The 27,015-nt window shown below is 49.1% G+C and overlaps 13 protein-coding genes across 13 annotated transcripts; 8 read left to right on the top strand and 5 right to left on the bottom strand.

Moving 5' to 3' along the window:
- Nucleotides 1–9: 9 nt before the first annotated feature.
- On the top strand, nt 10–6,741 carry M430DRAFT_15056 (hypothetical protein; the record flags this gene model as incomplete). Its single annotated transcript, XM_024863175.1, has 2 exons — nt 10–6,152; nt 6,210–6,741. 2 exons carry the CDS (start codon nt 10–12, stop codon nt 6,739–6,741), a joined length of 6,675 nt encoding a protein of 2,224 aa, XP_024725319.1.
- A 299-nt stretch (nt 6,742–7,040) lies between these two features.
- M430DRAFT_38531 (hypothetical protein) lies at nt 7,041–9,993 on the top strand. Its single transcript, XM_024867253.1, has 6 exons — nt 7,041–7,632; nt 7,701–8,187; nt 8,243–8,621; nt 8,679–8,894; nt 8,945–9,469; nt 9,521–9,993. Exons 1-6 carry the CDS (start codon nt 7,431–7,433, stop codon nt 9,560–9,562), a joined length of 1,851 nt encoding a protein of 616 aa, XP_024725320.1. The 5' UTR covers nt 7,041–7,430; the 3' UTR covers nt 9,563–9,993.
- Nucleotides 9,994–10,190: 197 nt separating this feature from the next.
- M430DRAFT_38532 (hypothetical protein) lies at nt 10,191–11,494 on the top strand (the record flags this gene model as incomplete). The annotated part of the gene is made up of 1 exon (XM_024867254.1): nt 10,191–11,494. The coding sequence occupies one exon, from the start codon at nt 10,191–10,193 to the stop codon at nt 11,409–11,411; it is 1,221 nt and encodes a 406-aa protein (XP_024725321.1). The 3' UTR covers nt 11,412–11,494.
- A 24-nt stretch (nt 11,495–11,518) lies between these two features.
- On the bottom strand, nt 11,519–12,619 carry M430DRAFT_93751 (hypothetical protein; the record flags this gene model as incomplete). The annotated part of the gene is made up of 2 exons (XM_024869785.1): nt 11,519–12,323; nt 12,375–12,619. The coding sequence occupies 2 exons, from the start codon at nt 12,617–12,619 to the stop codon at nt 11,519–11,521; spliced, it is 1,050 nt and encodes a 349-aa protein (XP_024725322.1).
- A 379-nt stretch (nt 12,620–12,998) lies between these two features.
- On the top strand, nt 12,999–13,811 carry M430DRAFT_158936 (hypothetical protein). The gene has a single exon (XM_024863344.1). The coding sequence runs from the start codon at nt 13,024–13,026 to the stop codon at nt 13,543–13,545; it is 522 nt and encodes a 173-aa protein (XP_024725323.1). The 5' UTR covers nt 12,999–13,023; the 3' UTR covers nt 13,546–13,811.
- Nucleotides 13,594–15,095, bottom strand: M430DRAFT_158938 (hypothetical protein). The gene is made up of 3 exons (XM_024863345.1): nt 14,743–15,095; nt 13,865–14,691; nt 13,594–13,809 (listed from the first exon to the last, which is right to left on the bottom strand). Exons 1-3 carry the CDS (start codon nt 14,961–14,963, stop codon nt 13,643–13,645), a joined length of 1,215 nt encoding a protein of 404 aa, XP_024725324.1. The 5' UTR covers nt 14,964–15,095; the 3' UTR covers nt 13,594–13,642.
- Nucleotides 15,096–15,402: 307 nt separating this feature from the next.
- Nucleotides 15,403–17,747, top strand: M430DRAFT_112945 (hypothetical protein). The gene is made up of 2 exons (XM_024861496.1): nt 15,403–16,010; nt 16,104–17,747. Exons 1-2 carry the CDS (start codon nt 15,834–15,836, stop codon nt 17,517–17,519), a joined length of 1,593 nt encoding a protein of 530 aa, XP_024725325.1. The 5' UTR covers nt 15,403–15,833; the 3' UTR covers nt 17,520–17,747.
- Nucleotides 17,748–17,861: 114 nt separating this feature from the next.
- Nucleotides 17,862–19,400, bottom strand: M430DRAFT_112948 (hypothetical protein). The gene is made up of 4 exons (XM_024861497.1): nt 19,230–19,400; nt 19,096–19,174; nt 18,264–19,046; nt 17,862–18,216 (listed from the first exon to the last, which is right to left on the bottom strand). The coding sequence occupies exons 1-4, from the start codon at nt 19,340–19,342 to the stop codon at nt 18,052–18,054; spliced, it is 1,140 nt and encodes a 379-aa protein (XP_024725326.1). The 5' UTR covers nt 19,343–19,400; the 3' UTR covers nt 17,862–18,051.
- Nucleotides 19,401–20,528: 1,128 nt separating this feature from the next.
- M430DRAFT_15063 (hypothetical protein) lies at nt 20,529–21,292 on the top strand (the record flags this gene model as incomplete). Its single annotated transcript, XM_024863176.1, has 4 exons — nt 20,529–20,648; nt 20,706–20,736; nt 20,800–21,227; nt 21,281–21,292. 4 exons carry the CDS (start codon nt 20,529–20,531, stop codon nt 21,290–21,292), a joined length of 591 nt encoding a protein of 196 aa, XP_024725327.1.
- A 38-nt stretch (nt 21,293–21,330) lies between these two features.
- M430DRAFT_158990 (hypothetical protein) lies at nt 21,331–23,076 on the bottom strand. The gene is made up of 3 exons (XM_024863347.1): nt 22,754–23,076; nt 21,700–22,701; nt 21,331–21,638 (listed from the first exon to the last, which is right to left on the bottom strand). The coding sequence occupies exons 1-3, from the start codon at nt 22,917–22,919 to the stop codon at nt 21,628–21,630; spliced, it is 1,179 nt and encodes a 392-aa protein (XP_024725328.1). The 5' UTR covers nt 22,920–23,076; the 3' UTR covers nt 21,331–21,627.
- Nucleotides 23,077–23,452: 376 nt separating this feature from the next.
- On the top strand, nt 23,453–24,591 carry M430DRAFT_24209 (hypothetical protein; the record flags this gene model as incomplete). Its single annotated transcript, XM_024865030.1, has 5 exons — nt 23,453–23,641; nt 23,745–23,864; nt 23,919–24,262; nt 24,318–24,401; nt 24,450–24,591. 5 exons carry the CDS (start codon nt 23,453–23,455, stop codon nt 24,589–24,591), a joined length of 879 nt encoding a protein of 292 aa, XP_024725329.1.
- A 197-nt stretch (nt 24,592–24,788) lies between these two features.
- Nucleotides 24,789–25,541, bottom strand: M430DRAFT_63007 (hypothetical protein). The gene is made up of 3 exons (XM_024869027.1): nt 25,485–25,541; nt 25,226–25,431; nt 24,789–25,163 (listed from the first exon to the last, which is right to left on the bottom strand). The coding sequence occupies exons 2-3, from the start codon at nt 25,401–25,403 to the stop codon at nt 25,051–25,053; spliced, it is 291 nt and encodes a 96-aa protein (XP_024725330.1). The 5' UTR covers nt 25,404–25,431; nt 25,485–25,541; the 3' UTR covers nt 24,789–25,050.
- Nucleotides 25,542–25,671: 130 nt separating this feature from the next.
- On the top strand, nt 25,672–26,981 carry M430DRAFT_92328 (hypothetical protein; the record flags this gene model as incomplete). Its single annotated transcript, XM_024869705.1, has 2 exons — nt 25,672–25,982; nt 26,045–26,981. The coding sequence occupies 2 exons, from the start codon at nt 25,672–25,674 to the stop codon at nt 26,979–26,981; spliced, it is 1,248 nt and encodes a 415-aa protein (XP_024725331.1).
- Nucleotides 26,982–27,015: the final 34 nt, after the last annotated feature.

The following is a 27,015-nucleotide window of genomic DNA, read 5'->3' on the forward strand; positions in this document are numbered from 1 at the left end:
CATGCAAAGATGGCGGACCAACAGCGTGATGTCTCGCAGTACAAGTACTCGGCGATGTCCAACCTGGTCCTCCAGGCGGACCGTCGTTTCGTTACTCGCCGTAACGATGAAGTAACTGGAGACCCCGAGTCACTGGCAGGACGGCTCAGCATCAAGGATATGGGATCGCGCAGCGGCCGCGATAACGTGCCAAAAAAGAAGGCCACGGGACTGACAGGTGTCGAGAGAGGGAATCTTTCAGAGGGACAGGATATCTTGGAGCGCGAACAGTTGAAACGAAAGCGAGGCGAGCCTGCCCAACTTCGTGGAAGTGGCATATTATCTGCAGCGGACGCGTTGGTAGAAGGAATAGTGTATCGACCCCGAACCTCCGCGACGCGCGCGACCTACGATTTGATACTGACGACTGTCGCTAATAACCTGGGGGACGTGTCGCATGAGATCGTCAGGAGCGCCGCAGATGCTGTGCTGGAGTACCTGAAAGACGATGATTTGAAGGATTTCGACAAGAAGAAAGAAATCGACGACTTACTTGGAACCACCCTAAGCCCGAAGCAATTCAATGAGCTTGTCAACCTCGGCAAGAAGATCACTGATTACGACGCGCAAGATGAAGATGAAGTAATGGCAGATGGAGAGAATGGCGCAGAAGACGGAGCAGAAATTGACGATCGCCAAGGTGTCGCCGTAGTATTCGACGAGAACTCGGAAGACGAAGATGGTGGTGGGATAGTCGACGAGGTCCGCGACGAATCGTCTGAAGACGAGGCTGATGACAGAGAAGATCGCCCCGGCGCAGAGGAAGTTGCAACAGCTGGTGGTGCCGCAGAGGAAAGAGACGAGGAGGCCGAAGGTCTTCCTGAAGAGGAAGCTATGATAATAGACTCTGTCCCTGGTGGCGGGGCTGGCGGCGAGGACAAAGATAAAAGTTTCATTCCGGCCAGGGAGATAGATGCATACTGGCTGCAAAGACAGATTGGTTTAATCTACTCGGACGCACACATCCAACAAGTCAAAACCCAAGAAGCGCTCCACATATTATCAGGGGCTCCTGAAGAAGAAGGTGGGGAGGAGAAGCCCCTGAGGGAAATCGAGAACGAGCTCGCTGAGCTATTCGATTATGAACACCACGAACTCGTTCACAAACTGGTTGCAAACCGAGACAAGGTTGTCTGGCTCACTCGACTAGCTCGGGCGGAGGATGGGGAAGCTAGGGGAGTCGTGGAACGAGAAATTGCATCGGAGGGCCTGCGATGGATCTTGGATGAATTACGAGGAGTGGCACCCTCTGCCGATGGCTCGAAGAAGCGAAAGCTAGAAATCAAGATGGATATCGATGTACCAGCAGCTCTCACCGATGGCACTACGAAGACCGAGCAACCTGGAGATGGTGGGCTTGTAGGAGGCTTGCAACCAAAAAAGCTCATCAATCTTGAGAATCTGGTTTTTGACCAAGGAAATCATCTCATGACTAACCCCAAAGTCAAACTGCCAGAAGGATCAACCAAGCGCACCTTCAAGGGCTATGAAGAGATTCACGTACCAGCTCCGAAAAAAAGAAGCGATCCTGGTGATAGGGATATTCCTGTCACAGAAATGCCAGAATGGGCTCGAGTACCTTTCAGCTCAGCAACGAAGCTTAATAAGATTCAGTCTAAATGCTTCCCCCAAGCATTTAACGACGACGGTAACATGCTGATTTGTGCCCCAACTGGTAGTGGCAAGACGAACGTTGGCATGTTGACTATCCTCCGTGAGATTGGCAAGAATCGCAATCCAGAGACTGGAGAGATCAATCTCGATGCGTTCAAGATTGTCTACATTGCCCCATTGAAGGCTCTTGTCCAGGAGCAGGTTGGAAACTTCGGTAACAGGCTCAAAGAATATGGAATACAAGTCTCGGAACTGACTGGCGATCGACAGCTTACCAAGCAACAGATCGCAGATACGCAAATAATTGTGACAACCCCTGAAAAATGGGATGTCATAACGAGAAAAGCAACCGATTTGAGTTATACCAACTTAGTGCGGCTCATCATTATAGACGAAATTCATCTTCTCCATGATGACCGTGGCCCAGTCTTGGAAAGTATTGTCAGTCGAACAATTCGAAAAATGGAACAAACTGGAGAGCCTGTCCGTCTTGTCGGCTTGTCAGCTACCCTTCCCAACTATCGGGATGTCGCCAGCTTCTTGCGTGTTGATCCAACGAAGGGCATGTTCCATTTTGACGGATCATATCGACCTTGCCCCCTCCGTCAAGAATTCATTGGGATCACTGAAAAGAAGGCCATTAAGCAGTTGAAGACCATGAACGATGTGACTTACACCAAGGTTCTTGAACACGTGGGCACTAACCGCAATCAAATGATCATCTTTGTACACTCGCGCAAGGAGACGGCGAAGACTGCCAGATATATTCGAGATAAAGCGCTGGAGATGGAAACAATTGGTCAAATTCTCAGGAGTGATGCTGGTAGCAGGGAAGCTCTTAACACTGAAGCAGAGTCCGTCAATGACCGAGATTTGAAGGATTTGCTTCCTTATGGGTTTGGCATTCATCATGCTGGGATGAACAGAATCGATCGATCTTCAGTCGAGGATCTTTTCAATGATGGTCTGATTCAGGTGCTCGTTTGTACTGCTACTTTGGCTTGGGGTGTTAACCTGCCCGCTCATACAGTCATCATCAAGGGCACACAGGTCTATTCTCCTGAGAAGGGTAGCTGGGTTGAACTAAGCCCTCAAGACGTTTTGCAAATGCTCGGTCGCGCTGGTCGCCCCCAATACGACACGTACGGAGAAGGCATTATCATTACAACCCAATCGGAAATGCAGTACTACTTATCCCTCCTCAATCAACAATTGCCAATCGAAAGTCAGTTCGTCAGCCGACTTGCGGACAACCTCAATGCGGAAATTGTCCTGGGCAATGTTCGCAGCAGAGATGAAGGAGTCGAGTGGCTTGGCTATACATATCTCTTCGTCCGGATGTTACGTTCGCCAGGACTCTATAGTGTCGGGGCAGAATACGAAGAAGATAACGCTTTGGAACAGAAACGTGTCGACCTTATACACTCTGCTGCTGTCGTGCTAGAGAAGTCCAACCTCATAAAGTATGACAAGAAAACTGGCAGACTGCAACCCACAGAACTCGGACGCATTGCTTCTCACTATTATATCACGCATAGCTCCATGTTGACCTACAATCATCACATTCAACCATCGATCACTCCAATTGAGCTCTTCCGCATATTTGCTCTGAGCAACGAGTTCAAGTACATTCCCGTGCGTCAGGACGAAAAATTGGAGCTTGCTAAATTGTTGGGTCGTGTACCAATTCCTGTCAAAGAAAGTATCGAGGAGCCGCATGCGAAGATCAATGTCCTCCTTCAAGCTTACATCTCACGTCTTAAGCTGGAGGGTTTGGCTCTCATGGCAGATCTGGTGTACGTTACCCAATCTGCTGGACGTATCCTCCGGGCTATTTTTGAAATTACACTGAAGAAAGGCTGGTCCTCAGTTGCGAAGACCGCGTTGGAGCTTTGCAAAATGGCGGAGAAGAGAATGTGGCCTACTATGACACCCCTTCGCCAATTCGCAAGCTGTTCGCGAGATATCATACAGAAAGCGGAGAGAATCGACGTTCCCTGGGCCAACTATTTTGACCTCGATCCGCCACGTATGGGCGAGCTGTTGGGCTTGCCGAAAGCTGGCAGAACTGTCTGCAACTTAGTTTCTAAGTTCCCCAGAGTGGACGTTGCGGCCATTGTGCGACCAATGACAAGATCAATGCTCCGGGTGGAGCTCAAAATAACACCAAACTTCGAATGGGACGACGACATCCATGGAACTGCAGAGACTTTCTGGATAATAGCTGAAGACTGTGATGGAGAGGATATACTCTTTCACGATCAGTTCATCCTTCGAAAAGACTTCGCTCAAGAGGAGAACAACGAGCACATTGTTGAATTCACAGTGCCAATCACGGAGCCGATGCCACCTAATTACTTCGTCTCGGTGATATCGGACAGATGGATGCATTCAGAAGCCAAAATAGTAGTTTCATTTCAAAAGCTCATTCTTCCCGAAAAGTTTCCTCCGCATACGCAGCTACTGGATTTACAACCCCTACCAGTTGCCGCTTTAAAGACAGATGATTTCAGGGCTCTGTATCCTGATTGGGAGCGCTTTAATAAGATTCAGACGCAGACGTTCAATTCCTTATACTCAACAGATGATAATGTGTTCATTGGTGCCCCCACTGGGAGTGGCAAGACTGTATGCGCTGAGTTTGCTTTGCTTCGTCATTGGTCAAAGCATGATGCTGGTCGTGCAGTATATATTGCTCCGTTCCAGGAACTTATCGATTTACGGCTTCAAGATTGGCAACAACGATTTTCAAACCTCCGCGGCGGGAAAACGATCGTCAAATTGACCGGCGAGACAACTGCAGACCTGAAGCTCCTAGACAGAGGCGACCTGATCCTAGCAACTCCTTCACAATGGGACGTCTTATCGCGACAATGGCAACGCCGGAAAAATGTCCAAAATGTGCAGCTATTCATTGCGGATGAGCTTCACATGCTCGGGGGCCAGACTGGCTTTATGTACGAAATTGTTGTCTCTCGAATGCACTATATCCGTAGTCAGACTGAGTCTTCCCTCCGGATCGTTGGGCTGAGCGTTTCGCTTTCCAATGCTAGGGATATCGGCGAATGGATTGACGCAAAGAAGCACAATATCTACAACTTCAGCCCCCATGTTCGTTCAGTACCTTTGGAACTCCATATCCAATCATTTACCATTCCCCACTTCCCTTCTCTCATGCTTGCTATGGCAAAGCCCACCTATCTCTCAATACTCCAGATGTCTCCCGACAAGCCCGCTCTTGTGTTCGTCCCAACGAGAAAACAGGCCCGAGCGACCACCCGCGACTTACTACTGGCCTGCGTAGCAAGCGATAATGAGGACCGGTTCTTACACGCCGATGTCGAGCAAATGCGCCCTCTTCTTGAGCGAATCCGTGAGGAAGCTCTAGCTGAAGCTATCTCCCATGGCATCGGATATTATCACGAAGCCCTCAGTTCCGGTGACAAGCGAATCGTTAAGCACCTTTACGATAATGGTGCAATTCAGGTCATGGTAGCTTCTCGTGATGTATGTTGGGAGTTAGACTGCAAAGCACATCTGGTTATCGTGATGGGTACCCAGTTTTACGAAGGGACCGAGCATCGATACGTCGATTATCCGCTGAGCGAAGTCCTTCAAATGTTTGGAAAAGCCACACGCCCTTTGGAGGATAAAATCAGCAAAGGCGTTTTAATGGTACCGGCTGTCAAACGAGAGTACTATAAAAAGTTCTTGAACGAAGCACTGCCGCTTGAGAGCCAACTTCAACAGTACTTACACGACGCGTTTGTATCTGAAATCAGCACAAAAATGATCGAGTCTGCCGAGGATGCAATCAGTTGGATGACGTTTACATACTTCTACCGACGCCTTCTTGCAAACCCAACCTATTACCACTTGACCGATACATCCCATGAGGGTCTGAGTGCTCATCTATCAGAGCTTGTCGAGACAACCTTGAAGGACCTTGCTGATCCCGAGTCCAAGATAATTGACTTGGATGAAGAGGATGACTCCGTGACACCTTTGAATGCTGCTATGATTGCGGCGTATTACAATATTTCGTACATCACTATGCAGACATTCTTGTTGTCACTGAATGAAAGGACGAAACTGAAGGGTATCCTCGAGATCGTGACATCGGCGACAGAATTTGAATCGATCCAAATCAGAAGGCATGAAGACAGCCTCCTTCGCCGAATATATGAGAGGGTTCCTGTTAAGGTGGCACAGCCTAACTACGATTCTCCACATTTCAAGGCATTCGTTCTTCTTCAAGCTCATTTCTCTAGGATGCAGTTACCAATCGATCTGGCAAAAGACCAAGAGATAATCTTGACAAAAGTGCTCAGTTTGCTTAGTGCTACTGTTGACGTTCTATCTTCCGATGGCCATCTAAATGCCATGAACGCCATGGAGATGTCACAGATGGTGGTGCAGGCGATGTGGGATCGTGACAGTCCCCTCAAGCAGATTCCTCACTTCACACCGGAGGTTATCAAGGCTGCTAATGAAGCCGGGTATGTTTGCTCCTTGGTTCAGCTAGAAACATATACTAATCTTGATTGCCTCTTTAGTATCACAGATATCTTTGAATTCATGGATGCCATGGACCCTTCGGAGAATCCTAACTATGCGGCCCTTGTTAAGAGTCTTGGGTTATCTCAGACTCAGCTTGCACAGGCAGCAAATTTTACGAATTCGAAGTACCCGAACATTGAGCTTGAGTTCGAGTTGGAAGACCCAGATGACATTACAGCTGGCGCTCCGGCATACATCAAGGTCAAGATAGTGCGAGATGTGGACGAAGAAGACGAGTCAGCCGATGTGGATACCACTGTTCATGCGCCTTTCTACCCCGTCAAGAAGATGGAGAATTGGTGGTTGGTTGTGGGTGACGAGAAGTCAAAGACTCTGCTCGCGATCAAGCGTATAACGATAGCGAGGTCATTGAACGTGCGACTTGAATACACTGTGCCGACCCCTGGAGATCACGAGTTGAAACTGTTCTTGATGAGCGACAGCTATGTGGGTGTCGATCAAGATCCCAGCTTCAAAGTTACAGTTGCTGAGGGCATGGACGAGGATGAAGAGGAAGATGAAGAGTAATATGGTCGGCGCTTTTCATCGGTACCTCTGCTGTATAATAGACTGGAATGAAGGACGAGTTTAGTTGGTGAAAGCATATTCCTCCATTTCCGATTTGCCCGGGCGACACAAGGGCTGGCGCGTTCTGTTGGGTTCCTTTGCTTGGCTATCGGTGATTGTGTTGCCTATGCCACAGCCAGGCGCAGAAGACTTGAAGTGGGTATTGATTGGTCGCGGCAGAAGAAGGCCTTCTCACCGGGCGTGACCGATTCTTCTCCTCGCACTATTGACTCGTTTTTCTGTTTCCTATTGTGCTTTCTTTCAAATCCTTGGTCGTTGCGCGCATTTCTCATTCATCCGCACGTCCAAACCCCCCTCAATGGGGCTGGTGAATATCACATACTCTTCCTATTGTCCCCTGTTGTGATTGATGAGTTCATCTTCATATTGTGTCCAACAATAACGGGGGGGCTCGGTAGCTCGACACGCTAAATCCAGTTGACGAAGCGAGCGATCTATGATTTTCTGAATCGATTCCTATCAATTTCTCTCATCTCATCTTCCTCAAGATCATCCTACCTCTACCATCAAGACATCGCCATCGATTAGTGCACCTCGAAGTCCATATCTGATTGCGATCATCGCGCCCTTTCCGACGCGTCAACTACCAATCTCTCGCTCTTCGCCCGCCACCTGTTCGCGACGACACGATGTCGGAAGAAGCGCCCCCACAAGCAGTTGTTGCAACTCCTACTGCAGACACTGCAGAGACTCAACCAGCGCGCCCAGATATGGAAGAAGCTCAGGCCAAGGATGCGGCAGCGACTAATGGGGCAGAAAACAAAGAGGTTGCTGAGCCCGCAAAGGAAGTCGCGACGGCTGAGGTGGACGCGCCTGTACCGGATAGCGAGAGTATGTTTGCTTTTTCCTTTTGCTCTATCGTTCTATCACCTTGCTAATTCATAATTTCTCGCGTTTAGCCAAGGAGCGCGAAACTACAAACGACAAACAGCCTACGCCAGAAGACGCGCCTGAAGATAAAGCTGCAACAGCCCAAGCGGATGTCGAAATGAAGGAAGACATAAAGCCAGATGATGCAGCTCCAGCTGCTGATGATTCTGCAGATGCTGGAGTTGATACAGCAGCTTCAGCAGACAAATCGAAAGCCCGACGCAAATCAGGCGGTGTCCCGGAACACAAGAACAAGAAGCTCAACAAGAAGGCCTCTAAGGCCAAGATGACACATATTGATGCTAAGCCAGGCGATTACTTCTATGTGAGATTGAAGGGATACCCGCCATGGCCAACAATTATCTGTGACGAGTCAATGCTTCCCAACACCCTCATCAAATCACGACCAGTTACCGCTGCGAGACCTGATGGGACTTATCGCCCTGGCTACGAAGATGGTGGCAGTAAGGTCAAGGACCGCACATTCCCGGTTATGTATCTCTATACCAATGAATTGTGGGTACTGTCAATGCCTAGCTACCATACCGATACTGACTTCAGATCTTTGTAGTGGCTGGGTTCCTAATACCGATCTCGTCGACCTGGACCTCGATACTGTGGGTAATGTCGCGCCAAACATGCGAAAGGATCTCCATGCTGCGCATCTTCTTGCCGCTGAGAAGCACGATCTGGACTACTTCAAGCAGATCCTGAAGAATTTTATGGAGCAGCGCGCCGCTGAGCTTGAGGCCAAGGAGGCTGCCAAAGCTGCAAAGAAGGCAAGCAAGGCCAAGAGACAATCGAAGGCCGCTGTTGATGAGCAGGAGGATGGAGATGTTGACATGGCCGATGCTCCTGCTGAACCAGATTCCGAGGAAGCCGAGGCAGAAGCAACCAGCAGTGAGAAACCTAAGAAGGGCAAGAAGCGCAAGGCCGAGGATGATGCAGCTGTAAGTCAAACTTCGTCCGATTATGTATTTTGGCAGGATGCTCATCCAAGTTTACAGACTCCACAACGCGGCGATTCTGCAAAGAAGCCTAAAACCATCCTAAAGTTGACAAACAACACCCCAAAGACTACATCCACCCCAAAGACTCCAAAAGATCAATCTGCAGCCAAATCATCGAAGCCGAAGGCCAAAAAGGCTCAGAAGCTTCAAGAAGAGGCTGTTGCCCCGAAGGAGCCTGAGCTCACGCCCGAGCAGAAGCGTCTCAAGAAAGAGGTAGGTAACGTCACTATTGCATATAATTTCGGGTACTGATCCTTTCCTAGAAAGAAATTTTATTCTTGAGACACAAACTCCAGAAAGGTCTCTTGATCAGAGGCCAAGAGCCAAAGGAAGAGGATATGAAGCAGATGTCCGAATTTGTTGGTAAACTCGAAGACTATGCGGACCTGGAAGTTTCCATCATTCGAGCCACAAAGATTAACAAGGTGCTCAAGGCTATTCTGAAGCTCAGCAATATTCCAAAGGAGGAGGTGTATAACTTCAAGGGACGTTCACAGACTCTACTTGACAAGTGGAACAAGATTCTTGCCACAGACCAGGAGATTCCGGGCGCTGCTGCTCCTCCGACGACAACAAATGGGGACACTCAAGAAGCTAAGCCAGAGTCAGAAGATGCTAAAGCCACTCCTGCCCCCTCTGCAGATGGCACAAATGGAGCCAAGGAATCACCCAGCGAGGATAAGCCTGAAGAGAAAGCTCCGGAGGTTGAGGCACCAGTAGTTACCGAGCCCAAGGATGCCCCCGAAGTTGAAGATGCGAGCGCACCACCGGCTGAAGAACCTGCAAAGGTATGTCATGACCGGTGATTTGACCAAATGTATACTCACCAGATATCGTAGGAATCTGTCACAGAGTCAGCCCCGGTCGAGTCCACCGCCTAGTTGGCATGGTTGAGATTGATTGGTGATGGTTACGACGTACGACCAAGCATTGCAGCATTTTACCATCGATTATCGATGAGCCGATTAATTCATGAACTCTACTTTCCATTTGCTACCGGCTCCTCGTCGTGGGATCGCAACCTATCGTTGCACTCACTGGAGCACATCGTTCTGCATCCGCTTTACGAGTTTACTTGGCGATTTCGCATGTAACACTACACAATACCGGAGTTTTACTCTTCTGACTCACGCTGCCTAGGCTCGTCGTGGTCCACGCTGTACAAATTCCGACTTTCAAAATTGCAACGTCGAGGGTTTAGGGGGAAGACGGGAGGGGTTCGAGCTTGTTTTCGTGGGCGTTTGCTATGAGTCTGATTGGTACTGATACTTCCTTCTACGCAAAACCAATAAAAGTCCCGAACAAATACGTGTATGGTCTCTCATGAAATGATATGTGATGTGATGTGTGGATAGTACTCGGCATGGGGTGTGTACGGAGTATTTAGTCCCCCACGGGAGGCGGTGACCCGATAAAGCGGTTTTCTGCCGCAAATTTACAAAAAAGTATTTGCGACATTTGCAACTTCTTGCCGTTCACAACATCCAAACTTCAAACACCAAACAAAGCATGGCGGCTCCTCATCCTGAGTACCTCCGCTTTACCACCCACAGATCACTAACCCACCGTCTTGTGCTCTCAACCCTTACCGGTCGCCCTGTGCACATCTCTCAAATCCGGTCTTCCTCTCCAACGCAGACAGGTCTTGCGCCTCACGAAATATCCTTCCTGCGCCTCCTCGAATCCATAACCAATGGATCCTCCATTCAAATTTCTTATACGGGTACGACCCTCACCTATTCTCCTGGCTTGATCACAGGTAGTGTGGAGGGGTTAGGAGCATCTGGAGGGGTCGTCAAGTGCATATTACCAGAAACGATCAGGAGGGGCGTGAGCTGGTTTTTAATACCATTATGTATTCTTGCACCATTTTCAAAGGCGCCGGTGAACGTGAGGTTCGAGGGCGACGGCGTCATCACGAGCGCGACAGAAACGGGCGATATAAGCGTGGACAGCGTACGGACGGCCATCCTACCTCTGTACGAGAAATTCGGGATCCTGTCCTCGAAGCTGGAGCTCCGGGTTCTTCAAAGATCATGTGCAGGACCAGGCGGCAAGGGTGGCGGAGGGATCGTGGAGTTGCGATTCGGCTCCCAAGTGAGGTTACCGAAGACGGTGCATATGAATCGCAGCCCAGGCCGCGTTAGGAGGATAAGAGGCGTCGCGTATTCCACGGGCGTGTCGGCAAGCAATAATGCGAGGATGATACACACTGCTAGGGGCATCTTGAATCCGCTGGTTAATGATATCCATGTGGCCGCGCAATATGATCAGGCGCCGCTGGTGTCGAGCCGGGACAAGTCAGATCCTGGTGCGAAGAAGAGAACGGGGATTGGCTTTGGACTGTGTCTGGTTGCGGAGAGTAGTGTGGATGGTGTGTTGTATTCAGCAGATGTGGTGGCACCGAGTTCAGGAGGAGTCACTCCAGAGGATATTGGAAAGCAGTGTGCTTATCAGTTATTGGAGATCATCTCCCAAGGAGGATGTGTGACGAGAGTCGGTGCTGCGACTGTATTGACGCTGATGGCTATGGGTTCGGAAGATGTTGGAAGATTAAGGTTAGGGAGGGACGTGATAGGAACGGAGGATGTGGTAGGGCTTGGTAGAGATCTCAAAATGTTTGGAGCTAGCAATTGGGGTTTGAGAGATGTGGATGAGGATGATAGTACAGACATAATAGTCAGTGTCAAAGGCACTGGAGTGGGCAATATAGGAAAGAAGATAGCATAATTCAGCACTTCTAAAGAGTATCCAACCTTAACTTGGACGGGGTTGTGAATTCAGTTTAGTTTTATTACTCATAACCAATACAGTAATTTACTTGTACTCATGATATTTCATCCAGCAAGTGATTCAACGCTCCTCTGGAAACGTTGACTTGCAGCATTTATACGCCGATTTGCAGTTACTGCCGCAAATTCAGCAGAGAATCCGACCGTCTGCAGAGCAGATGCCGATGCGTTTCCATAATCGTCCCACTGTTTCCTAATCGTAGCAAAGACATGAAAATCTGCCACTATGGCCGAACCTGCCCAGAACGTATCCAAAGGACTTTCATCATTCCCGGACCCATCTCGTGGTGGCGGTTCTTCCAAAAGAGATGCACGGTCCTGATCTGGCTCAGTCCCAGCCTCATTACGCGTCGAGGGCCCATCATTGTGAGAAGCCATCGCCTGCATCTCAATATCACCATTATCCATTACGCTTTCCCGCATAAAGCCTCGTTCTTCTGCATCATGATCCTGAGCGGACAGAACCTCAACACGAAGTTGATCTCTGGTCGAAAATGGGTTTGAGAGCACAGCTAATATCTTTAAGAGCTTCTCCCTTTCCACATGGACTGCTAGCATGAAGCACTGTAGCGCCAGAACCAATATATCTAAGAGCAATAGGTGCAGCTTTGACGTCGGCCCCTTGTACCCAATAAGGTCGATGATAATCCCACCATGTAGATACCCTCTCATAGATTCCCCCGCCTGGGGTCGCGCTGTAAAGATGTGCAGGAGTGCGCAGATGATGTTGGGGCCAAAGATGGCACCAATATACGGACGATGCTGGGGCATTGGAGGGACGAAGTTCGGTTTGGGCGTCAGGAATGCCATTTGCGCGAAGGTCCGGAGGAGAAAGCGGAAGAGCGAACAGCTATCACAAATGTTAGCAATGGTTCGTCTGCAAAGCACCTAGGCAACTTACTCCATGTAATACAGGATGCATAGCTCCACGTAAATCAGGACATCGATGTTTGTCATCAGAGAATCGATAAACTCATATTTTTTCTTGAGCTGGGCCTCAGCTCTCTTCTGGGCGCGTGTCTGTCGATTCTGCTGTTGCTCTTGAGGTGCCGCTGTGTCGCCAGTGGGCTCGTTGCTCGCGTTCTCTGATGTGGACGAGTGGGGCAGGGAGTCCACTGCTGAGGTTGGCGTGAGGTCATTGTTCATAGCTTGTTGGACTCATTTGAGAGAGGTTCCGAGCTGTGATAATGTCGTAGTTTACATGATTCAACGAGAAATGCGATGCTCGCCGCTCGTGTTGAGGCGTTCTTGCAGTTGAGTTAATCAGAGCTTCCTGATACCCTGTAGCGATTTCTGGGGTCCTTGGGAATCAGGCATCGATTTCCTTGACGGAGGGGGCTTCAGAAGAACGCCCATTGCTGCATCTCCGGTTGTATTAAAAGGTCTGATGGTCCTTGAAGTAAAGTCTGATTGGGAATGGACTTTGTTTTGATCCGTCTTACTCGAATAGTTGGAGTCGATAACACAAGCTAAATCCTTTCAATCTCTTCTACCTCATCTTGAAGCATAGTTTGATCAGAGATATGCAGTGACCTTGTTTTGAATTCAACATGTATATATATGCCATTGCGTATAGTGTATTTCTACTGCCCGTGGTTCTGGAGCGTATGTGTGTATATATGCAAGGACCATGTTCATCTTCCCCCAGCTTGAACTTTATGTCAGCGTATCCCATCAATCATCAACTGAGTGACCACAACACCAAAGTATTCAACGGAGACCCCAGCCGAAGCTCCATCGCCATGCTAATTTCAACTCTATGGGCTTTCGAGATCGGACCGCCTGCGGTAACGAGAATTGGAAAAGCCCATGGAACTTTCCTGGACTGCAATATTTCGCAGTTTTCGCTTTTGCGGTATAAAAGCCTCCTACTGACAATTGCAACTCCTCGCTCAACTGCAACTAAGACTTCGGACCCAGCTTATATACATCTAACCAGGTGGAAATTTTCGTCTCTGAGTCTCATGATGTTGAACACACGTGCTGTGAACCATTGGCATGCATCCACTACGGTCGGCAGCATCCGTGGAGTTCGTGACGTCCAAAGCGGATCCCTAACTTCCGAACCATAATCCGAATTATTTACAGCCCAGAGAATGTCTTTGTGAACTCCGACGATATTTGGTGATGCTCTGCCCTGATGTCGTTCTTAGTTTTCTCCGTACCTTCTTACACTTTCCTGCCGGCCCTTAACATATCAGACACCTTTGGTGGTAATACAAGCGCACTTCTATCGTTACGCTTATAAAAATCAACAATAACCATAGCTGTCTTTTCGGGGAGATCCTCATGGATGAAATGGCCAGCTTCGGGGAAGACTTGCAATGCATATTTACCTATAGAGATACGTTAGCCTGCTGAGCTGGGAGTCCTTCTTGTCACAATTCTCACCTTGCATTTGGCCAATCGTAAGCTCCTTGTCCAACCTGTCGGTTCCAGCGAGAAGGAGCAGCTTTCCTCCTCTTGCCTCGAGAAACTTTTTGCTGAGTCCAACGAACCATCCCTCCCAGAATGGTTGCGTGGCAGCTAGATCTGTTCGCCATTTCCATGCTCTCGGTCCAGTTAAGTCTCCATTGTTAATCAAAAGTGGGGGCACACTTGTCCGCGCAGATATTGAGTTCCTTATCGTCCTTGAGCGGATATGCCATTCTATGCCTGATTGGAGTGACGAGAAGCCCATCGGCCGTGTCGAAAGGTAAGTCTGCATACTCTGCAATGCATCGATTGCGGATCCTTCCACAACGTCAAGAACGGCATAGCCAAGAACGGCATTGCCTAATTTCCCCCCCTTCGCAACATCTGTCACAACCGCGCCTCCAAGAGAATGGCCGATTAGGACCAAAGGTGGCATTTCTTTCCAACCCATTTGTGATTTGGTTTTATCAATCACCGATAGAAGATCCTCGCTGAGTGATTGTAAACTCAGGTCCAAGGGATCTTGATCAGGACTAATCTTTGTGGAACCATGGCCTCGAGCATCAACGGAAAGAATACCAGCAGAGGGTAATAGCTTTCGAATCTCAGCAGTTAGAGCTGCGAATGAGAGACCAGAAGAGCCTGCTCCATGATGTGTGACGAATAGCGGTGCAGTCCCAACTGGAGATGTGAGGTAGGCATGGTGTGTTATTGTAATGGATTCGGTTGCGGACTCGAGGAACAGCTCGCGCTCAAAGTAGGCGGTCCAAGGAATTTGGTCAAGGCTTCTTTTGTTTGGTGATCTGGTGGTACCATATGTCAGTCGAGTCCATTAGAGTGAGAGGTGCACAGACCCTTGAGGTCGCGCAAATAAGTTCTGGTTCGAAGATGGTATTATGGTTCCAGTTGAGGAAGCAGATGAAGCAGAGGACGCCGAAGAGGAGTCGTCATCGACTGGGTGCTCAGCGAAGCCGTCATTCTCTTCCTCTTCTTCTGCTTCATCAAAAGGAATCGGAGGATTGGCGGGGTAGCGTGCCAGCTTCGCTTTGGCATATGCTTTTTGTAGATCACTCATGGTGAATTCGTTACAGCAGCATTAATGGATCCTTCAAGACTGGTAGAACATGGAGTCTGGGACAATAAGTGCTTTAGCTGCTTAGATGTTGTTGAATGGTGCTCATGCTCAACTCATGAACGTATGTTCTTGGCTTGTTGGCGCAAGAAGTCTAATGCAGGGGCGGTATGTACCGGATACATATCTCGGCTCGCGTATGATGATCAAGATAAGATAAGGTAAAAGCTCGGCTAGAAGCTCGGACCAGGGGAGTGACGTATGGTCATTCAGTTCTTCGCAGACAGCTAAGGTACCTGAGGTACCTATTCCGAGAGCTATCAAGTTCTCGAGGAATAATTGCCTTCTTCGTTATTCGGATGCATTTTATTACCATATTTTAGACCATAGGACTATCTACACACTCTCTCCCCCTGACATGTACACTTCTTCTCGCTCAATCATACGAGGCCATTACAGCACAGGGGATGAACGGGTGGGTAAAGGAGAAGAGAAAGTACACAACGTCCCTTGTTCTTGTGATTGAAATTTGGGATGATGTCACTGCTCCAACATAGCCTCCTAGCCAGACCAGCCCTTCATTTGTCTATCTGCATACAAAAGTCTTCTTTGTACGCTGACGGTCAATAACTAACGATATAACGATATAACGACCTATTCCAGGTTCCGCTGGTTATACACCCCCTTTCAGAGATCCATTGCTGCTGTAACTTGATATCTTTTTCTCTAGCTCAACAGGCCCTGGCCCTATCTGGCTGGTCCTAATATACTTATTCTCCGCTATTGCTTCTTGCCTCCTAATTTCTCTCGAATCGACGTCAAGGCTTTCTCCCTACATCGGCTCTCGTCGGGAAGAGCTTCATACTAAGCAGAATGGCACCCTTTCGGCATTCCAAGCCCGACGACGATCGTGAATCTAGAAGTGCCGGCTCCAATGCAGATTCCAGCATCTCTCAGCACCGCTTCTCTGAGGCAGATGAGCGAACTCGTTTACTTCCACCGCCGGCCGCAGGTGGTTTCCGCGGATATCTGAGTCCTGATGACCCAGCTGTAAGTTCCATTCTTTCTGCGCGTCCAGGCCTGCACTTCTTGAAGGCTAGGTATCTACAATAACATTGCTGCCAGTGCTAATCCGTTCGTCAGGTATCCCCATACAACCTCTGGGGCGTACGGTTGTTGCGCTACTTCACAGTACTGTTCACTGTCATCACCTTCCTCTGGTGGGTGCTGCTGTTAGTATCTATCTTTGTGAGCCCACCTGGAATGCACTCTCGTGGATCTGGATTCTTCGACTTCTCATATACAACGTTGACCCTCGGTCTCCTCCTTATCGTGCTCCTATTTTTCTCCAGCCCATCCAAGGCCGGACAGATAACATGTTTGGTTCTCGCGGTCATCTTGCTGATCGACATGATCATTATTGTTTCCGTTCCAAGGATTCGTGTTGAGGAGGGCTGGGTTGGAATTGCGAGCGTCGTATGGGCTGTTCTCATGAGCATGTGGACGGTGTTCACAGATAGAACTGTCCAATGGGGCAAGCGAGAAGAGGAAGAGCGTTTAACTGGCCGCCAAGAAACTCGTCGAACCCTTCGAGAATGGTGCTCCGTTCTGACATCCACGGTTGTCCTGATCTTCATGGCCCTGGTTGGGGTTCTTCTCACAGCTACCTTAATTCTCCGAGCTCGAGATGCTTCCCTACCGGCTCCAGGAGACAAATACTATGTCGACGGTGACAAGTATCAGATTCACGTCTTTTGCGAAGGCAATCCGACTGATTCCGAGGGCAAGAAACTCCCCACTGTGTTGTTTGAAGCTGGCGATGGGCCCTTCGAAGGCGGCATGATCCAGATTGCTACCAATGCTCTTAAAAATGGAAGCATCAACCGCTATTGCTACGCCGATCGCCCTGGAATTGGATGGTCTGACAACGCTCCATCCCCATTCTCTGCAGCTACGGCGGCCAGTGTCCTATCTGAAGCTTTGGCCCGCGCTGGAGAGGAAGGTCCGTGGGTTCTTGCAAGTGCAGGCGTTGGTAGCATTTACAGCCGCGTCTTCTCCTCCCGTCATGGAATGGAAGTAAGCGGTCTCCTGCTGATAGATCCTCTACATGAAGATCTGCTTTATCGCATAGGAAAACCAGGAAGGGGTTTCCTATTATGGGCTTGGGGCGTCCTCTCTCCGCTCAGCTTGGATCGAGTCCCTGGTGCTATCTTCAAGGGCCGAACCCGGGAAGATCGAGTCTATGGTCGTTCAGCCTACCAGAATGGCAGATTTATCAAGGCCAAGCTCCAAGAGTCTCTCGTCGCTGATTCTCTGACCAAAGATGAAGTCAGAAGCTCTAGAAATATTCAGCTGAAAGACACTCCTTTAGCACTTATCAGCTCGGGAGTAGAGATCAAGAAAAGTACAGAATGGGAGGAGAAGCAACGGGATTTGAGCCATTTAACAAACAATCTAGTTAGCTGGGATATTGTCAACAAGGCGCCGTCTGAGGTTTGGAGGACGTACAGTGGCATAGAGATCATCGAGAAGAGATTGAAGGAGTTGGTCCATGGATAAACGAAGACTTTATGACAAAATGACAAGCAGGAAAAATGAAAAAGAAATGTGGGAGTTTTTGTTCGAGGGCCTTATTTTGCTGCGATTGTATCTTTGTTACGTATTGAAGCTTGGCAGAGGCTGGGTATGATCTGAATCTGCCAAATGATACTCCACTACTGTTCATTAGTTATTTTTATGCGTTTGGAAGGATATGACAACAGAACAAGAATCAAATCTCGAAAGGTGAAAAGAGTGCAAATCCACTCTAGATGGTAGCACTTGCTTGATCAAGAGACAATGATCTAGACACGCACAGACAGTCACGGTCAGGGCAGGGGTAGCAAATCAGTAGACATGGTTCTGAAGGGCATCAATAAGTAGTTTTCATTTCTCCAGTTAGGGGTGGTATACATAGAAGTCTTGGTTCCAAATACCAGATCTGCCAGGCACTGTGCTTTGTGAAACTATATTCGTCGTCCTGCTCATCCCTGAACGCCGTACAACCCACGCTATACCCATTTCCACTGCCCATACTCCCTAGATAAACTTCTTAAGCGCCAGCTAACACATTCGAGATCCGTAATGCCAGATCGAGAACCGTAAGATGCTCATCGGAACCATCGACAAGGCGTTTATCCGTTTCAGAGAAAATGAGGGTAATCTTGTTCTTTTGGATGTCGGGGATGGCTTCGTTGTAGATGATCGATTGGTAGAGCTGCCAGTGGGTTAGAATCGGTATCAAAAGGAGAAAGGGATACATACTTGCGTTACGACCTGGGTAGCACTCCATCCATCGGCAACCATATCCGTAACGACCTTTGCAACGGCTTCGTAGACAAGCCCCTTAGAACGGGGCTGCATAGCCTTGACTAATCCCTCGATAGTTTTTTCTGGAATCACACCCGCGATATCTTCAACGCTCTTTACTGTGACCGGCTTGGTGTCGTCCAGATCCATGGCGTCCTCGTCCTCCTTTGGTTTCACAGCACCCACCAATCTCGCCGCGCTCTGCAGGAAAGTTATCGCTTTCCGGAGATCACCTTCACTACATCTAATCAGCGCATCCGCTGCACCGTCCTCAAGCTTCACCCCCTCATTCTCTGCAATTTCCTCCACCCTTTTCTTCGCATTTCCCTGGTCCAAACTCTTGAACCTAAATTTCGAACATCTTGATGCCAAAGGATCGATAATCCGCGTGACGTAGTTGCAAATCAAACAAAATCTCGTAATCTTGCTATAAGTCTCCATCGTTCTTCGCAACGCACTCTGCGCATCTTGTGTCATAGAATCCGCCTCATCGAGAATAATGATCTTGTAAGGGGGGCACGGGTATTTGGCACGGTATTCCGCGGAGGGATTCGAGAGTTGCATGCGTGCGAAGTCTTTGACCTTTTCCCGGACGATGCTGATTCCTCGTTCGTCTGAGGCGTTCAGTTCTAGTACGCGAGACTTGATGAGTTCGGGCCCGTAGAGTTCCTTTGCGAGCGCGAGAACTGTGGATGTTTTACCGGTGCCCGGGGGACCGTAGAAGAGCATGTGAGGGAGCTGGGCGGTATGTCAGTGGGTGGAGTTTATGGGGATATGAGGAGCGCACATTGGAGGACTGGAGAGTTCGTTGAAGGACTGTGATGGTGTGGTCTTGGGCTGTGACATCGTTGAGGCTCTTGGGTCGACTATCGTTCTATCAGTATAGAAGGTGGGAGCTTTGTGAGTTGTGTAGAAGCATACTATTTCTCAACCCATGGTTGAAGTCTAGTTGTATCTTTAGTTGCAGGTGCTTTGGAGGACGTGCCATTTGCTGCTGCCTCCTTCCGGGCTTTTATATCAAAGAAACCAGCCATGTTTAGAGGATTTTGGGACCAGATATCAGCGGAGGTGAGGTGAGGTTTCAATGGGTCGCGATTCCGGATAGCTTCGAGGTTGCGACGCGCTTTCTTCTACAAGGTAAATTTTGACGCGACCCTCTTTACGCGAGAAACGAGGCTGAATGGCGAGGCTGCAAAGAAATCATGTCCAGAAACACCTTAGGTTACTAGTAGGATAGGTAAGCTAAGGTAAGGCATGGTTTTCTTGGAGATTCAAGAATCTAGTGCTTCAAATATGGTCTCTAAGGTAAGTTTGCGGACGTCCTGCGCTTCATACGGCGATACTTTGAAGTCACTAGAAGCTCCTGAGAAAGAGCGCCGAGCTTCCTAACCCAACCAACCTGTGCCTCGAGATATCCATGACATTTTTGTTCCCATGGCTTTGAAAGTTAAGAAGTTGGTAGGGAAGTCATCCTAGCAATTTAAGATGCTGAGCATGCGAGGCTTCAGAGGGGTTTGATATACTATTTTTGCTGGGGATACTCGAGTAGGTAGATTCGGGAATGGCTTACTGTTCCACCCCATGAACCAAGGCTCATCATAACTAAAGAGGGTCAACAATCCAACCATCTACTTCGACTTCTTGTGTCCTTCAAATAACCCCTCCCCCCCACTAGACCAAGTGCTTGTATTTCAACACCAACTTGCTTTGCCCTTACCCCTTGCTGCTCCGATTTATTTCTTAGCGGGCTGCCATTCAACACTCTTCAACTTGCTTGTTCATGGGAATAGATATCAGACACGAGGATAAAGTTCCTGTAGGATGGCAGCAAAGATGACTAGCTTCGGTGGTTTATGTCTTTTTCGTCACACTCTCGCAAGAAATGGAAGAAATGATGCGTGGCCCGCTTCGTCCAGTGGTCGAGGACGCACTTTACATGCTCATTCTTTCTCACATGGACAGAAGATACCTACTCTGAACAATTAGGAAAGCCTGGATTAGTCGACGACTTGGCGCCCTCTTGGAAATCAATCAGTCTATTTGGACGGATAGTAGCAAAAGCCCAAACTTTGACAGGACTGGGTCCCAATCCTATTAGGTCTTCCGCACTTGATCCGTATATAAATCGATATGATCCCGTTCCACTTCAATGCCCCCCAAGTGAGAATCGTAACAGCCAATTAACTCATCACTAGTCCTCGCTCTGAGCGTACTTTCAACATGGATATGGGAACTTCAACTATGTCGATGGCAGGAATGCCCACAGCAACAAGTTCAGGGGCCTCACATGCCACCTCGACAGGAATGAGTATGCATATGAGCGGGAACTGCAAGATATCCGTAAGCAGATCTCGTCCAACATGTATCTGGGACGATGCACTAAGTCAAGATTCATAGATGTTATGGAACTGGTACACGATCGATTCATGTATTCCCCGCCCTGCCTCTTCTTGCCCGTTCCTTGACCGTTTACTTACAATGTGTATTGTAGGTTTCATTAGCAGATCGTGGCACATAACATCCAAGGGGATGTTCGCAGGCTTCTGTATCGGTGTCGTCCTACTCGTGATGTTCTTGGAGTTCCTCCGCCGCTTGGCTAAAGAATATGATCGCTATCTCTTGCGACAATATAAACGGGCACAGCAACGTGCTTCTGTAATCCAGAGCCGAGTTACAGGGAAGGATGGTCCTGGTAATAACAGCAGTGAGAATAGCACAACAGTGACTACTACTGCGCCATCGACTTCTCGCCCCAATATTTTCCAGCAAGCTGTTCGTGCCACTCTCCATATGATGCAGTTTGCCGTGGCATACTTTATCATGATGTTGGCCATGTACTATAACGGCTATTGTATAATATGCATCATTGCCGGAGCTTGGCTTGGGGCTTTTGTCTTCAGCTGGGAAAGCGTTAGCCTTGTAAGGTATGCAACTGAAATTGAGAAAGTTGGACTTTGCTAATTCTGATGCAGTTCCACAAGTGAAGAAGCCACTGTTTGTTGTGGGTAATGGGAATATGGGCATGGCGCTTTTGGAAGACTTAATGTTAATATAACGGAATGTTCCCCTTCCTAGAGGACTGTGAAACGTGGTATAAGAGTAATTGCAATATTATTGGAAACAAACCTGCATTCATCTATATAAACGCCTGAAATGCCTGCCTCCGTGTGCCGCTATATGCCAGTACGCCTCGAGATGCTCCTCGTGCTTTTGGTATAAATCCCTGCTTGGCTCGAATCATCTCCACAGTTGTCTTCAACTGGTCTTCCGTGGTATAACCTTAACTAGGACCTCAAAAAAGTTTACGTACTCAAAGCCACTACAGGTTGGCTTTGAATACCTCGATCAGATAAGGGTTTCTTTTCCTGTGTCTCAATCGACCGAATCTTACTTGGATTGCCGCCTGCCGCCATAGCGGTCTTGTTCTTTCTGCCTCTTTTACCCTGAGGCATTTGGCTTTCTGGGGTTATGCCGATCCTTTCGTCAACCTCTTTTGCCTGCGCCTCTAGATGCTCGAAGCCCAAAATCTGGCAGGCCTGCTGATAACTTTTACTCTGAGTGATCTCACGGTATACTGGCTGCTTCCCAGGTATCAAATGATTGAGGAGATACTTGGTATTTCCCCATCGGTTTTCCACCTCCATTGATGTCTTGATATACTGTTCAACGACCTCCTTCCATGGAGCTAAGCCGCCATCAGCCTCACTCCTGAAACAACTGGAGTTCGCCTCAGCGGCTGTTGCAATCATGGCACCATCAACCCCAAATTCTTCGATTAATTTCTCCGCCTGGTCTCGATTCTCGACGTCCCCGTTCATGAGACAGGCAACGCCATTCTCTCTGCAAATGTCTGCAATCATTTTTAATTGCCCCCGGATAGCCCGTTCTCGGGGTCGCATAGGAGTTGTTCGACAATGAACCGTTAGTCCAGTAATGCCGGTAGCACATAGCTTCCGTACCAAGGCCTCGGTCTTCTCATGAGTTTCCAGTAATCGTATCTTAACACTGATTCCAATCTCGAATTCCGTCGCTATCTCCTTGACCAGTGCTTCTAGAATTGCGCAGAGCTTATCTGGGGTCTGCAGGAGTGCAGCTCCCATTCCGCCACTTGTGCTAAACGGCTTAGGACAGCCAGCGTTCACATCTATTCCAGCCACATCTTTGGCCACTACCCGCGCAGCTTGAACTGCCCTTTCGGGGTCCGAAGTTCCAATCTGGAAGATGAGACGGCGCCCTTCTCTTTCTGGATGGAGACGGTAGATCAGAGACTCTCTCTGGTCTTGTCTGGGATCCTTTGACCCATGGGAAGGGAGTCGAGTAAAATCGATGGTGGAGAGGGCTTCGTTGACCTTGCGGGTCGTGCCAATCATAGATCTATCGACAGTCTCGGGGCCTACAAGAACAGTTAGCAAGGTACTAATACTTGCTGAAGCAAAACTACAAACCCCAAACAAGATCCGCTCCGTAATGCAGAGCGAGGAGGCGGGAGGGGAGTTCTCCAGAACGCACCATGGGCGCCAGCACGATCTTTCCTCTGTAGTCGACGCCATTCCTAGGAATGGGAACCCTCTTAGGAGCGGATGTCATGATGGCAGATGCAAGACGGAGCATACCATGGCAAGGTTCTTAGAGGGCTGGGAGGGTTGCTGGAGCGTCGTGGTGGACATGAACCCAGAATAATAATTTTGATACCTTAGCAGTGCAAAGAATGGCGGTCACGTGCGCGCGCAATCGTAATCTCAGGTCTCCCGTCATTGCGCCGGGTGAACGGTTCTCGCAAGATACAGCGGCTCGGCATACTTTCATCAGATCTAGCCAATTACAGAGGCCTTGGGAGGCATATGAGGCATCTGATAACCTCGGAGAAGCGTTAAGAGAAGCCAAGCTGCCAGAGCCAAAGCCAGAGCCGCGAGAGAGATCCTGATAAGTCTTCTTTCCCCCCTATGTTGTGCGCTGCCCGGCCTTTCATCCGCGCCTCTATTGCCTCTATTTCTCCAAGCAAATCAGAACTCGCGCGGGGCTTCCCCTCCAAACCCACACTGGCATCCCACAAAATTTCCTCTTCTAGAGCGCGAACCACCCAGATAGCTCGACATCTCTCGAGCGCCTCTTCTGACAACTCTTCCTCATCACCATCTGCAAACATGGCCGCCCCCTCTCCCTACAAGGTCCGAAAGATCGGACGCCCAAACACTTTGGAGCACCGCATCTACATCGAGAAGGATGGCGTCCCCATTTCTCCCTTCCACGACATCCCTCTGTATGCCAACGAGCAGCAGACCATCTTGAACATGATCGTTGAGATCCCACGATGGACCAATGGCAAGTTGGAAGTAAGTCGATACCGTTGCAACCACCTGGAGCCCAGACTCTGCTTTTCGAGACTCTGCTTTTCATGACCCCGCACGACGCCTGGTAACACTTCTGCGCATCCAGATCTCCAAGGAGGAACTCCTCAACCCCATCAAGCAGGACGTCAAGAAGGGCAAGCTCCGTTTCGTCCGCAACTGCTTCCCCCACAAGGGTTACCTCTGGAACTACGGTGCATTCCCTCAGGTAGGACCCCACTGTCACTGCATCGTCTTTCCTGCCCACTGACCGCCTCTCCAGACCTGGGAGGACCCCAACGTCATCCACCCAGAGACCAAGGCCAAGGGTGACAATGACCCATTGGACGTCTGCGAGATCGGTGAACTTGTCGGATACCCGGGTCAAGTCAAGCAGGTCAAGGTCCTTGGTGTCATGGCTCTTCTCGACGAGGAGGAGACCGACTGGAAGGTCATCGTCATCGACATCAACGACCCATTGGCTCCAAAGCTCAACGACATCGAGGATGTCGAGAGACACCTCCCAGGTCTGTTGAGGGCCACCAACGAGTGGTTCCGTATCTACAAGATCCCAGATGGAAAGCCTGAGAACCAGTTCGCTTTCACCGGCGAGTGCAAGAACAAGAAGTGTGTCTGAATCGTCCCTGTGCATATAGTATAAAATGGCTAACTTGCATAATAGGTACGCTACTGACATCGTCCGTGAGTGTGCTGAGGCTTGGGACAAGCTCATCACTGGCAAGACCAACCCTGGTGATGTCTCTACGTAAGTACTTCTTGACAAGTTTCGGGCCCAGGACTGACGATGCAACAGTACCAACCTTACCGTGAAGCACTCACCAAGCCGTGTCAACCCTGACCAGCTTCCTCAAATTCCTGCCAACGAGGAGCTTGCCCCCGCTCCAATTGACCCAAGCATTGACAAGTGGTTCTTCATTTCTGGCGCTGCCAACTAAGGAGGTGATATACCGACAAGGTTACTCGTTGATTTATAAACATCGGCTCTTCCATTGCTAGAAAAGTTTCCATGCACTCGTTTAGATTGGCTTGGTAGACGAATGGCATAGATGATTTAAATATTTGCGTGTTATGTGATGCTTCCTATTTCTCGTGACCCCCTATACCCGATACATCTAAGCAGAAGTAAACATGTCGAGGGGAACCTTTTGGTGCTTCTATGGAGAAATTGAGGGTCCGAATGGAGTTGGTACTTATCACTCTCCTTTGAGAAGTCACCCCTATTTAGATGAGGCGTGAAGCAATGACAGATCAAATGGAGGCGTATTGCAGCCGTCACTGGTGATTTGAGATCTTTATTCCGCAACTCCATGCTCTCGAAACCTATCCTACACATACATGGACACTAACGCCTCCCATATGCAAATGATGTACAATCCAGGCCACAGATCTCTCCCTCAGTTCGCCAATTCATCCGCCCTCGACAAGATTCTTGAGTGTCTATTCACCTCTTCCGCAACCCCCTTAATCCCTAGCTTCTCCGCATCGAGTTTTATTTCCTTGCCATCCTCTGCAAATCCCATCATTAGAGTCGTCTCAATTGACATAGCCCAGGCAAGGATGCTTGCTTACTGAATTTTACTTGCACAAAGCTTGGCTCTTTCGATGACCTCGGTAACAACTTTGTAGTGATCTTCATGGTCTGTCGCGCATCTGGCGGGAGGAAAGAGAGGAACAGGCGGGCGGTCTTTGCCTTTGGGGAGAAAGGGTTGAAGACGGTGGACACCTCGGTGATGAATCTGGTAATCATTTTGACAGAGGTTGGAGAGGCGCCAATTCTACAAAGATATTAGCAACTTTCGAGTCATTTTTATATCTGACAGAAACTTACTCGAGCCTCAATTAATCACGGAGTCAATACTTTGCGGATGGATGTGCTCGGGGTTCGTGGAGTAGGCGTCGCGAATATCAGAAAAGTTTAGGGATTCGGCAAATTCCGCTGACAGCTCTAATGCCAAGTTTCCCCAGCCTGGTCTCACAGCTCTTGCGACAGCTCTGGCTCTTTACAACGCGGGAACATGTCTTTTCAAATAGTTTCAGAGCGGCTTAAGGCCTTGCAAGAGTCAAACGCCCTGCTAAAAGAGCTCATTGATCGTCTCGCAAACCTCAAGTTTCAACCTGGATCGGTTCCTCTCGACGACGACGAGAACAATGTTAAGGTGGAACTCACCTCGGAGATCCACCAGCTCATAAAAGACCAGGATGAAGATCTAGCTATCTTACAAGAAGATGTAACTGATGTAGAGGTTGGAAGATCCGGCGGAGAGTTGGAGCAGCAAAAGGTCCTACTCGACAGCGGGGTTAAGAAAGCTAGGGAAGAGCTGAAGGCGTACGTCCCTCTATCTTGATATAAGCCGTATAATATATGCTTCAAGCTAATTATCTCTCCAGACTTGTGATAGCCTTTCGCAGAGCCCAGATGTCTGCTAAGCGGAGTCTCGAAGAAGCACAGCGCGAGGAACGCAAGCTCCTCTTACAATCCTATCTTGATCCCCAACCCGACAAACCAACACAACCCTTAGTACCACGGCGACGCAACCTGCCATCTTCAGAACTTTCGAAGGAGGAAAAGACGGTTAATGCAAGCACGGATGTTACGCTTGCCCTCCGACGCACACATGATATGATGGCTGCTGAGCTCTCACGCTCACAGTTCGCACATCAGACTTTGCAGGAGTCGACTGCAGCATTAGCGCAGCTATCGGAGACGTATTCTACACTCGATACTCTATTATCGAGTTCTAAGAATCTTCTTGGGACATTGCTAAGGAGCCAGAAGAGTGACACCTGGTACCTCGAGACCGCATTCTACGTTCTCTTGGTTACGATTGCTTGGCTAATTTTCAGGCGATTCTTGTATGGTCCGGCGTGGTGGTTGGTATGGCTGCCAGTGAAGATGTTTTGGAAAGGTTCTATGGGAGTTCTGTCAACTACAGGGGCAGTAGGTCGCTCAAGTGTTGATACGAGCATCACTTCCGTGGTTGGACATTCGACGGTCGTGCATAGTACCGGTACGAGAACGCCTATACCCACAATTGCCGGATCACATGCTCGGAGTATGAACGTCGGTGGTGGTGGTAGGGGGGCGCCGATGAGGCCAATGGACGCTCCCCAGGGACAAGGCAGCGTTTCTGAGCAAGTTGGCAGGATTATCGACGAAAGTCGAAATGACTACGCCGGAGAAGAGAAACCAGCCCAAGAGGAGAGTGGTGGTGACGCAAATGGGGAAGGGGAGCAGGCCCAGGCTAAAAGAAATCCTCTGAAGAGAATGTGGGAAGAGGATAAAGAAGCAGCAAAGGAAGCTCAACGTCGGAAGGACGAGTTATAGTACGACCAATGAATACAGATGTGTTATGAACAAT

Source organism: Amorphotheca resinae (assembly GCF_003019875.1).
Source record: "Amorphotheca resinae ATCC 22711 unplaced genomic scaffold M430scaffold_1, whole genome shotgun sequence".
Classification (NCBI taxonomy): domain Eukaryota; kingdom Fungi; phylum Ascomycota; class Leotiomycetes; order Helotiales; family Amorphothecaceae; genus Amorphotheca; species Amorphotheca resinae.

Bases quoted from the DNA above. Each gene is read 5' to 3' on its own strand.
- M430DRAFT_158990 (XM_024863347.1), bottom strand. From the start codon at position 22,919: ATGCTCCGTCTTGCATCTGCCATCATGACATCCGCTCCTAAGAGGGTT. The intron at 22,702-22,753 runs GTTTGTAGTTTT...CTGTTCTTGTAG, and splicing joins CGGAGCGGATCTTGTTTGGG to GCCCCGAGACTGTCGATAGA.
- M430DRAFT_112945 (XM_024861496.1), top strand. From the start codon at position 15,834: ATGGCACCCTTTCGGCATTCCAAGCCCGACGACGATCGTGAATCTAGA. The intron at 16,011-16,103 runs GTAAGTTCCATT...TCCGTTCGTCAG, and splicing joins TGAGTCCTGATGACCCAGCT to GTATCCCCATACAACCTCTG.
- M430DRAFT_112948 (XM_024861497.1), bottom strand. From the start codon at position 19,342: ATGGCTGGTTTCTTTGATATAAAAGCCCGGAAGGAGGCAGCAGCAAAT. The intron at 19,175-19,229 runs GTATGCTTCTAC...ATAGAACGATAG, and splicing joins CAACCATGGGTTGAGAAATA to TCGACCCAAGAGCCTCAACG. The intron at 19,047-19,095 runs GTGCGCTCCTCA...CATACCGCCCAG, and splicing joins GAACTCTCCAGTCCTCCAAT to CTCCCTCACATGCTCTTCTA.
- M430DRAFT_38531 (XM_024867253.1), top strand. From the start codon at position 7,431: ATGTCGGAAGAAGCGCCCCCACAAGCAGTTGTTGCAACTCCTACTGCA. The intron at 8,622-8,678 runs GTAAGTCAAACT...CCAAGTTTACAG, and splicing joins AGGCCGAGGATGATGCAGCT to ACTCCACAACGCGGCGATTC. The intron at 9,470-9,520 runs GTATGTCATGAC...CAGATATCGTAG, and splicing joins CGGCTGAAGAACCTGCAAAG to GAATCTGTCACAGAGTCAGC.
- M430DRAFT_158936 (XM_024863344.1), top strand. From the start codon at position 13,024: ATGTATATATATGCCATTGCGTATAGTGTATTTCTACTGCCCGTGGTT.
- M430DRAFT_63007 (XM_024869027.1), bottom strand. From the start codon at position 25,403: ATGATTACCAGATTCATCACCGAGGTGTCCACCGTCTTCAACCCTTTC. The intron at 25,164-25,225 runs GTAAGCAAGCAT...TGGGATTTGCAG, and splicing joins CTTTGTGCAAGTAAAATTCA to AGGATGGCAAGGAAATAAAA.
- M430DRAFT_158938 (XM_024863345.1), bottom strand. From the start codon at position 14,963: ATGAGTGATCTACAAAAAGCATATGCCAAAGCGAAGCTGGCACGCTAC. The intron at 14,692-14,742 runs GTCTGTGCACCT...TGGTACCACCAG, and splicing joins TTATTTGCGCGACCTCAAGG to ATCACCAAACAAAAGAAGCC. The intron at 13,810-13,864 runs GTGAGAATTGTG...GTATCTCTATAG, and splicing joins TACGATTGGCCAAATGCAAG to GTAAATATGCATTGCAAGTC.